Source organism: Malus domestica, chromosome 12 (assembly GCF_042453785.1).
Source record: "Malus domestica chromosome 12, GDT2T_hap1".
NCBI classification, from domain to species: Eukaryota; Viridiplantae; Streptophyta; class Magnoliopsida; order Rosales; family Rosaceae; genus Malus; species Malus domestica.
Genome location: NC_091672.1, coordinates 5,925,449 through 5,935,900, shown reverse-complemented (window position 1 = coordinate 5,935,900; position 10,452 = coordinate 5,925,449). Strand labels below are relative to the sequence as shown.

The following is a 10,452-nucleotide window of genomic DNA, read 5'->3' as shown; positions in this document are numbered from 1 at the left end:
AGAGAGAGAGAGAGGTTTGTCTTGGATATTGAGAAACTGGCAAGGAGATGTAGAATTACGAAAGAAGAGAGAGGCAGTTGAGTTGGGGCGAGAAATTAATTAATAATTGCAACGTGATCGAGTCAAGCATGCTGTGCGCCATGCACGAAAGAAGCAGACTGATATTTTTGCAGAAGAAGCCAGGAGAAACTGGCAAAGTTATATCATTAAAATTACTATTTCAGATAAACTCGTGTATATTCAGTCACAGGCGCGCATTGATCAGAACCCGCAAAACCATCCATAACAACATGCAGAGTAAAAATGTTTTGAAACATATGGAAACACTGCTCACACCTAAACAAAACTGTACATATGCTCTCTCCATTAAAAGATACTAGGGACTCATTTGTTCATAATCTGAAAATTGTTAATATAAAATTAAGGGACATTATTATATAAACCCATTACAATTGATTTTCAAATGCAATTGTTCCAACACAAAAAAGTTGTTTGGCTACACAAAAAATTGTTTTTCCGTAAAGACTCTAAAACACCAAACCTCGGTTGCCAAGTCTTGCGCATGGAAACTTAAACGCTATCCTAAGCCTTCAATAAAAATAAAAGCTTATATCCTAGACATGTACTTTGCATCTCTTGATTTCGGGGTAGATCAACTTCAAGATCCCAAACCCTTAATTCGGTGTTTAACTGAAAATATAGGGCTCGGCCTTTTTTGAGGATTGCATCTTAAAAGCATCCAAATAAAAAATCATTTAGTCAAATTACAAATTAATTTGATTTTTTTTCCTTTTACAAACGAAAAACAGAAGTAAAGCAGTGGAAAACAATCAACAGTCGAAATTATAAACTATATTATGGACTGGGAAGTGGGAACAGAACATTAATAAATGCCATCTTAAATCAATATATACCAATTTATTCTTGAATAACTCTTTCCATTTGTGTAAACTGCATAACATTTTGTGAGGACCACTTTTACAGAATCCCTGCAACAGATATAAAACAGCCAACAAAGCTATAAAGAACCAACACCAACTACTAGTACCTGGTCCTGGAGAGAGAGAGATAGTTACCAACAAAGTAGGGTCATTTCTTTCTCTCCCTCACTTTTACAAAATAAACTTACTAAGGAGGTGCCATGGTGACTTCTGGTACACACGTACATGCAAGTGATGAGAAGTTGACAGATCGCAGAGAAAAGAGTTTACCCAAAATTTGACATGTGTACAGTGTTCTATAATATGTATTAGCCGAGCTTTGTAGTGTGTCTTTGTGTTAGAGTCAAAGGCTCATCTCCAAATTCTTCTCCTCAAATTTCTTCTATATTAAGAAATATAAGCAACAAGTGTTAGAGTTGAATCCCCATCTCCTAATTCTTCTCCTCAAATTTCCTTCTATGTTAAGAAATATAAGTTACGTGTGTAAGAGTTGAATCATCATCGCTAGATTTTTCTCCTCAAATTTCTTTGTATATTAAGAAATGTAAGATATAATTACCCAAAAACCGGTCCTAGGGTTTTGTCACTTTTGTACACATGATTACTTTAAGTACATGTTTCTATTTGGTAACAGTATAAAACCGGTTCTAGGGTTTTTGTCTCAATTTTTTATACATCACTAGGATAACTAGTGTTCACCCTCTTTCCTAAACCCTAACCTGTGTCTCTCTTCTCATTCTCTCACCGTGTTTTAAAGTGATTGGTTGTATGAATAATAAACTCACGAAGTGACTATCACCTCATATTTAGATCATCTTAAACATGACCATAAAAGTCCGCGAGCGTATTAGTATGTAGCTAGAGTACTAGTGCACTTCCAATAATCGGATAGCAAATTACAAACAATTCTAAGTTTAGTTAAAAAAATGTACTTATCATATTTTCGTTTTTAAGAGAAATTTTGATCCAAATATCTCCATGTGGAACAATTGATTTTTTTTATTTTTTAGGGAAATTGTAATACTCATAAAAATTGGAACAAAAAACAAAGACAAGAATTGATCATTGGAGTTAGGAGACAATGATATGGTATGTATTTTAGAGAGTATCTCGATAATGAAGTTAAGAAGTTCATTAACAAAAGAAATTTTATTTAATTACTAAATTAAAAACTAGTTAATGAAGAGGGATACACAATAGGTCATATATGCATGCTTCTTTAGGTGTCAAGCTTGAATAACCGAGCTGAGCTCAAGCCTAATTCAAGGTGTTTCGTAAAAAAATTGAGTTGCTCACGAGCTGAGCTCAAGCCTACTTCAAACTTGGCTTGTTTCTTAATTGAGTTGTACTATGCTTGGCTCGATTCTTTCACGAGCTGAGCTTTGACGAGCCAAACACGGGCCAAACCTAATGCGAGTTCAAATTGTTTCGAGCCAATTTATAGCCCTAGTCCTTAGCATTACTTTTCACAAAAATCCATAAAATCCATCCTTAAGCATCATAACACCGCCTAACCAACATCCTGCCCAAAACTTGTTAGATTTGATCGTCAGTCTAAAGTGAGCGAAGTATCGATACAAAGAAATAATTCGAGTTTCTAAGTGAAGGTATATGGTTGTGTTATTGATCACTGCCATGTCAACTAATATGGTTAAAATTTGTTAGATTTGGACAAGATTGGTTGTGTTTGGTTAAGAGAGTTAGTAAGGGTCACTTAGTCATTAAGAAATATAGATGCTATATATATAAACTCTTGCAAGAATTCTTCATTACATTCAATAGAACAAATCAATGCATTTACTCAATAGTTTTCTTCTTCCTCAAGCTCCAGTTCTCTTTGCTTCCTCTTCAATTACTTATTCTTCATTTCTTCAAGTTATGCATAGATCATTTACAATAGTTGATTTTGATGTGGCTTTGTGAAAAAATTTGGACCTAGGTTCGTCTCGTACGATTTGGGGGTTTTTTTGTGCCCTAGTTCTTCAGCATCAACAATGGCAATCTAGGTTTTCTTTATGGTGTTGACGATCTTGGTGGTATTTCAGGTGAAATGTTTCAACTCTCTTTGTAGTCATGATATGTGAAGTTTGATATTTCTATGTTGCAAATCTTAGAATTTTCTTGAGGCATGAAGCCATTTATGTTTGTTTGTTGTTGGGACAAAGCCATTTCTGATTGTTTGTTGTAAGCAAAAAGCCATTCTTTGTTAAAGTTGAAGGCAAAAAGCCATTCTATTTCTAAGGCAAGGATTAATACATTGAACACATAATTTCAGACAATATAAAAAGGGGGTGATTCGATTGATCTGTATTTGTCTAAACTCATGAGGATTAAGGATCAATTACTTACTGCTGGTGAATTTGTGTCTGATAATGATTTTATTGTAGTCGCTTTATCTAGTTTTCCTAAGGAATACTCTACTATAAGGATTGTCATTCTCACAAGAGATACTTCAATTTCATTCACGGAATTTAGGGACAGTTGTTATGTGCATAGAGAGAGTTGTTTCTTTGGTGAATAGTTTGTCTCATAACTTCGCTAGTTTGTATATGCAAAGGTCTGGTGTGAATAGTTTTCCTTCTGTTATATCACAAGGGTCTTCCAGTAACTCTAAGGATGTTCCATTTACTACTGGAGAAATTGTTGCTAGAATGCCTTATGGTATTGTATATTTTGGAATGCCATTTTCTTAACAAGGGTCTTCATCATCCAGTTTTGTACCATATGGGCACACTAGTTTTTCTCCATATTCATCTAATCCTATGCCATATCCTTATAATGTTCCTATAATGTACCTGCATATCTTGGTAATCAGTATACCATTCCACAACCTTCACATCATGTGTTTCCTGATTTTCCAATGCTTATGGTTTATTGGGAAATGGTAGTGCACCAAGGCAGTTTTCAAATCAAAATTGTGGGCCTAGACCTTTCTATGGTTCAAAGTCAAATAGAAATGGAGGATATAGGCCTTCACAATTTGGTAATGGTAGATGTCAGTCTTCTGGTGGAAAGCAAAATAGTGGAACATGACAATCATGGTCTAGGAATACTGAAGCAAGAACCAACATTGTACCTGAATGTCAAATTTGTTAAAAAAAAGGTCATATTGCTCTTAACTATTGGAAAAAACTATTCATCCTAGCTAAGTGTGATAAGTGGTTGAATGTCAAATTTGTGGAAGAAGAGTGCATAGTGTTTTGGATTGTCATCACAAGAATAACTTTGTTTATCAAGGCACTGTACCACCTTCATCTTTGACTACTATGCAAGCTCAAGCTCCTTTGATTTTCTTACCTAATGATTCTTGGATTGTAGACACATGAACATCTCATCGTATGATAGAAGATGTGAATTCTCTTTAACAGGTTACATCATATGAAGGAAGTGATAAGATTACCTAGTAATGGGGAAGGTTTACCAGTTCAACACATTGGTTATGCAAGATTTACTCTCTCAAATTCTTTAATTTCGAGAAATGTTTTGTATATTCCAACTATTGCAGTCAATTTATTATGTGTCAAACAGTTATGTGAAGACAACTTTGTTGGTTCATACGTGGTGAACATGATTTCTTTGTGCAGAACAAGGTAACCAAAGCGAAGGTAACCAAAACGTATGAGCAGTTATGGAGGGTTGTTTTGAATTCCAACCAAGTTAATTTGAAGTGTTATAGTTACTTAAGCACACAAGCTGGTGGCTCTACATGGTCAAAAAGTGAAGAATGTAGTATGGCATCAAAGACTTGGACAACTTAACAATGAAGTACTTTATGCAATGTTGAGGCAATCAAACATAGTCAGTTCTCTTGATGATTAACGACATATGTCTTCTTACAATATTTCTGGCAAGATGTTTAGGTTACCATTTGTAGATAGGAAAATAATATGTATCTTTCCATTTCAGAAAGTCCATTCTGATCTCTGGGTTCCTTCACCTACTAAGTTCATAGAAGGTTATGAATGCTATGTTAGCTTTGTGGATGAATTCACCAAATATGTATGAATATTTCTTTTAACCAATAATAAATCATAAGTATTTGATGAATTTCAGAAGTTTTATAGTTTGTTTTAGCTCAGCTTAATGTTGGAATTAAGTGTCTTCAACTGATGGGGGAAGAGAATACATGAGTAAGAGATTTGATGATTTTTTGAAAATCAAAGGAGTAATTCATATAATTTCTTGTCCATATACTCAGCAAAATGGAATTATTGAGAGAAACATGCATGCTGATGAGACTTCCATAACTCTTATGACCAAGATTCTAAAAGACGCTAGTCGCTAGTTGCTAGTTGGGCGGTGGGCTGGGGTATAACGCTTAGACGGGGCCCAAGCGAGTTAGTTCATTAAGACACATGGGAGTGTTGTTATTGATCATTTCCATGTCAGCTGATATGGTTAACATTTGTCAGATTTGGATAAGATTGGTTATGTTTGGTTAAGAGAGTTAGTAAGGGTTACTTAGTATTAAGAAATATAGATGCAATCTATAAAAACTCTTGCAAGAATTCTTCATTACATTCAATGGAACAAATTAGTGCATTTACTCAGTAGCTTTCTTCTTCGCCAAGCTCTGGTTCTCTTCGCTTTCTCTTCAATTAATTTTTCTTCGTTTCTTCAAGCTATGCATAGATCATGTACAGTAGTTAATAATAATGAGTCTCTAGCGGTCGAGATACCACGAAAATCCCTGCCACCTAAATGTGAAGAGTAAGAAACAATCCTGTAACTAGTGTCTTAACAATTTGAACATCTTGATTAATCACTTATTTCATGAGTTGAAGAATTTATTATGCATGAGATTATTTATTAAGGCATCTTAAATTTATGCATGCATCATGTATCAACATTCCGATCATGGTTATTACTGTTAGTACTCATTAATTATCCATTTATTAAATGGTAAGTAGTACGATAGTGAAATATTTTTAATTCTATCAAAATTGGGTAAGCATAATGGAAAATTGACAATATTATTTATTCCCTTAAATAATTAGATGGCAAAAGGATAAGGGTGGATTAAAAAATATGAAAAAAGTTTGGGTATGTAACAACAGCTTTCCCCAAGTTTCACCCATCAAATAAACCAAAAAAACAAGTGAAAGGAAGCAAAGGTGCATGGTACTTTGAGAAGCCAAAGCCACTCTCAATCTTGTGGCCTTGTCAGGCTTCACTCTTAGGTGGGTCAGCCCCAATTGTACATCATCATTTAGACTCTCACCACCCTTTTATAGGCCCCACACCATCCCTCCTCACCCCCATATACATCAGACTTCCCCCCTTCCCCTCCTCCCCCTCCTCCTCCCTCTCATTTATCCTCAATTTCCCCATTTCCTCCTCCTCGTCCTCAAATTTTCTCATCATACCCAAAATAACTCCTTCTCTCTCCATTTTTTCATGGACAAGGTTGAGAGAGAGACTCAGGACTTCATGAACGTAGAGTCATTCTCTCAGCTACCCTTCATCCGCCCAGCCCCTCCACTCAACAAAGAAAAGGGCATTCGGCTCTTCGGCATAGAATTTGGGACCGACACCGCCACTGACGACTCTGAGTCCCTTGATTACACCAATGCGTCGGAAGACACAAAAAGGAACAACATCAACAACAACACCACCGCCAACAACAACAACAAAAATAATAACAACGAAAACGGAAGTGAGAGCAGCCGGAGATTCGAATGCCATTACTGCTGCCGAAACTTCCCAACCTCCCAAGCCCTTGGGGGACACCAGAACGCGCACAAGAGAGAGCGCCAGCACGCGAAACGCGAGCACCTCCAGTCGGCCATGGTGCATGCCGGAGGCCTATCTCATGACGCACACCACGTGTACGGCTTGCTGAACTACACAAGACTTGGCTCCTCAGCTCTTCATCATCCATCATGGAATATTACTAACTCTAGCTCTAGTATAACTAGTGCTCATCATCATCAGCAGCATCCTCATGCTAGGTTTTATGGAAGCTCTGGTAGTACGTATGGCACACAATCTGCTCCAATAAATGGGAGCCCCTTGGCCTTGTGGCGGATCCCAGCCGTTCAAGGTGCTAACCCTAGTTTCAATCGTGACCGTTCAATGAATTTGGTCTCCGGCGGGGAGGAAATGATGGTGTCCGGGTTCGGTAGTGGGTCGTCCGGTGGTCATCAAGGGCGGTACCTGTATGACTCGTCGATGGCTAGCGTGCAAGATCATGTGAGTTTGGACCTTCATTTGTAATAACATAATATATATATATAGTTATTTTAATAATTGATTACTTAATTAATTACTACTATTTTTAGAGAAAGAGAATTTGAGTGTTGAAATTAATTCTCATGATGATGATGGTGGAAGAGAAGTTTTAATTGTATAATCTTTTGATTAATGCAAATGAGGCCAATTTTAGTCACAATTTTTAGTGGGATTCACTTTGCAAATGATGAAATTATGTTACTGAATTTGACCAGTCTATGCATGGAGAATTTTTATGAGCGTCTGGAACACTTATTAAACAGGAACCCGTACTGTTCTTGATTCTGAAAGGAAAACTACTGTCACGAGAAAGAAAAAAAAGCAGCTATTTTTGGGATGTGGGATGTAAATTTCTCTTTTAATTTGTTCAAAGAAATTAAAACAAAATAGTAGCAGCACACTAATAAGTTTGGTTCTCAGCAATGTCTGTCCCCTCCTTGAGCGTTTTAACTTTTCTGCCACACGTGTGAGGAATATATGGTATCAGTTAGGGGGTGCATGGGCTTTTGTAGATACACACATGTGCATCGATTTATTTGTTTGTTAGTCTAGACGGGTGGGGTGATGAGAGAGGTGAAATTTTATTCAGTGTAAGTGCGATCAGGTGATAAGGTTTGATGAATAGTGTTCAACTTCTGCCTCAAAATATGCAGAAAGAAAATGATATATCCATAGAATTTGCAGATGGCATTGCTTCTTGCAGCTACTTAAAAGTAAATTTTTGCTCACTATCCTGAAGCAGGAATAGTATTCACCGGTTTATTTATTATAGTTAGATAAATTTAAATTTTGAAATTTATATCTATCTATTACATAGATTTTGAATTTAAACTCATCTTACAATGATAAATATGATAGTTAACATCAATATTTCTTTAAGGTAATTAGCATCACAGTCTCTTAAAGATTGTGAGAAAAAATATTCCCACACTTTAATATCCATTTTCTTGCTTATTTTCAGTGCAATTGATTTGAGAGAGAGAGACATTTATCTCTGTGCATGATGTGAGCCCATCAAAGTTTAATTGTATCTTGTTTTCTTAATGATTGAGGGGGAACCTCCCTATTCGCGACACCAATGGCTGAGCAGACAAAGGGGCAATGTGAAGGCCACTAATTTTACTTTTTTGGTTTTTTTTTTCCCCTTCTAGATTATTGATATTTACATTTCTAGTTTGTTATTTTGCATTCTAAATTTAAAATTTATTATTATCTTAAAAAACGCTTTAAAAGAGTGCAATACGACAATTTGGAAGGGTGAATAATATATATGGAGTATCTGCACTGTATACACACACATACTTGGTCTAATTTTGTTCATGTGAGATTATGAACTTGTGGGACCTAAGGGGTTGATTATATAAGCAACAGTTTGAAATGTGGTTTCTGATGGGGAAAAAGAGCTAGCCAGCCTGAAGAAAAATCAGGATACAGTATGATATAGTAGTACTGAATGAGATTATGATCATGAATCGGGGTCATTTCAAACATAAAGCAATAACATGATAGGCTAGTGATGTATATACTAAGTTAAGGATGGTCTACACCTAGGAATCAAACATGGGTCACTTCTCTGTGCCTTATTAGAATCACAGTTTTCATCATTCAAAGGCAGCAGTACCAAAACTTTCATGACTTTAAAATGGCAAACCCAATCCTTGGAAAAAGCATGTGTCCCCCTTAGCTCTCTATGTAAGACCTTGAAGCAACCCTAACTATAAATTATCAAGATGGTAGTTTAGACTCCTATCTTTCTTTCCCCCCTCTTTTGTACCTTTGCTTTAATTTTATGTTCGAGAGAGAGGAGATTTTTTATGGATGCTGAAAACACAAATTACCTAGTGTTTCATTTTTATGTGTTATGAGAATGATGAATGACATGGTTGATATGTTCCACTTTCATAGTATATATTAGTGAAAAACAATTATATGTCTTATAATTTAAATAGAATAATAATATCACGAGTCTGCATTTTAGGTACTTTGAAAAATTACTCGTAAGAGATTGACAGAGAGAGAGAGAGAAATGGTAGGTGGGTTAGTTTTAGGTGTGGGATAGGTGTAAAATGTACAGAGTTTTCTCCAGTGAAGAAGATTGGACATGGGGGGAAGCATTCATTTTTCTCTTTCAACAATAATTCAGTTAGGACTGATGGGTTGTAATCAATCTATATTGCATGTGTGGGAACACAATATGGGTTCAGAATATATTAGCTTGATAATGGACTTAATGAACCTCATACAGCTTACACAACTCACATCACCATAAAGATGCTAAAATTTTGTTCACCATTTGATGTCGGGATTTGTGTTTTGTCTCAATATCTTGCAAAACATTACGGAAAAATATGTACTGTGTACAACGGTTGTCTTTTTTTGTTTTCCCCTCTTTTCCTTTATTATGGTTTTCTTGTTTTACGAGAAATTAAGTTTATGTCTCATCTTAATTAAGTGTAATTTTTTTTATATCAATAAAATTTTGTCGTACTGCAAAAGTTCTTCAAAACAAAAAGTGTATGACTAGTCTGTTTCTTTGTGTGCATTTTAATTTTATATATTGTTTTTCCTTTTGCATACTTGAATATAAACTAACTCCTAATACTGCATAAATTAATTAATTTGGGGTGTAACCTTAATTTCTTTTACAGTCAATCAGAAAATTCATTTTTGAATGAATTACATTACAAATAAGAATGACTCTCGACAATCCTCAACAGCTAAAACGTATAGCACAACTAGTTGGAATTGCATGAATTGTGAAAAACAAAAAAAAGAGAAGGAAAAGCACTTTCAATCCCAAAATCTTAATATAGTTGTGATAGTTTAAACTACCTGCTTAATCATGTAAAAAGCATAGATTTCCTTGTGGAACAAGCCTGTTGAATCTAAACAACGCCCTTGTTGCTTACTTGTACAATATAATCGTCCCTCAATATAGATTAAGTCCTTGGAAAAAGTTGCCTTACATTGCCCTAATAATTCAATCCCCTTAACTAATTATTTGAAGCATATGTTTGGAAGATGTCTATTCATTAATTAATTCGTTAACATCATAACTATCACATTACACCAATTTTGCAAAGGATCCACTTTTTTGGGTAACAAAAAGTTTAGGGGGACGGGAGGCCATCCCATCCCAGGACCAAGGCATACCACAAGCTACTTTAATCAGAGGGGGTCTTAGCCCTTTTTTTAACTATTTCCTATGCATGTATATATAGCTCATACAAGTTTTTTACTATTAGAAAAGAATAGATATATCATTCATTAGCATATGAAC

General features: G+C 35.4%; 1 protein-coding gene across 2 annotated transcripts; it reads left to right on the top strand.

Annotated features, from left to right (window-relative positions):
• Positions 1-6,207: 6,207 nt before the first annotated feature.
• On the top strand, positions 6,208-8,404 carry LOC103449661 (zinc finger protein 8). Of its 2 annotated transcripts, XM_070808912.1 has the most exons (2): positions 6,208-7,133; positions 8,134-8,404. In XM_070808912.1, the coding sequence occupies exons 1-2, from the start codon at positions 6,339-6,341 to the stop codon at positions 8,140-8,142; spliced, it is 804 nt and encodes a 267-aa protein (XP_070665013.1). In that variant the 5' UTR covers positions 6,208-6,338; the 3' UTR covers positions 8,143-8,404. The 2 variants fall into 2 exon arrangements, with proteins under 2 accessions (XP_070665013.1, NP_001315936.1); NM_001329007.1 differs by lacking the exon at positions 8,134-8,404 and having other exon boundaries at positions 6,247-7,229.
• Positions 8,405-10,452: the final 2,048 nt, after the last annotated feature.

Coding starts and splice junctions, on each gene's coding strand:
- LOC103449661 (NM_001329007.1), top strand. CDS start 6,339: ATGGACAAGGTTGAGAGAGAGACTCAGGACTTCATGAACGTAGAGTCA.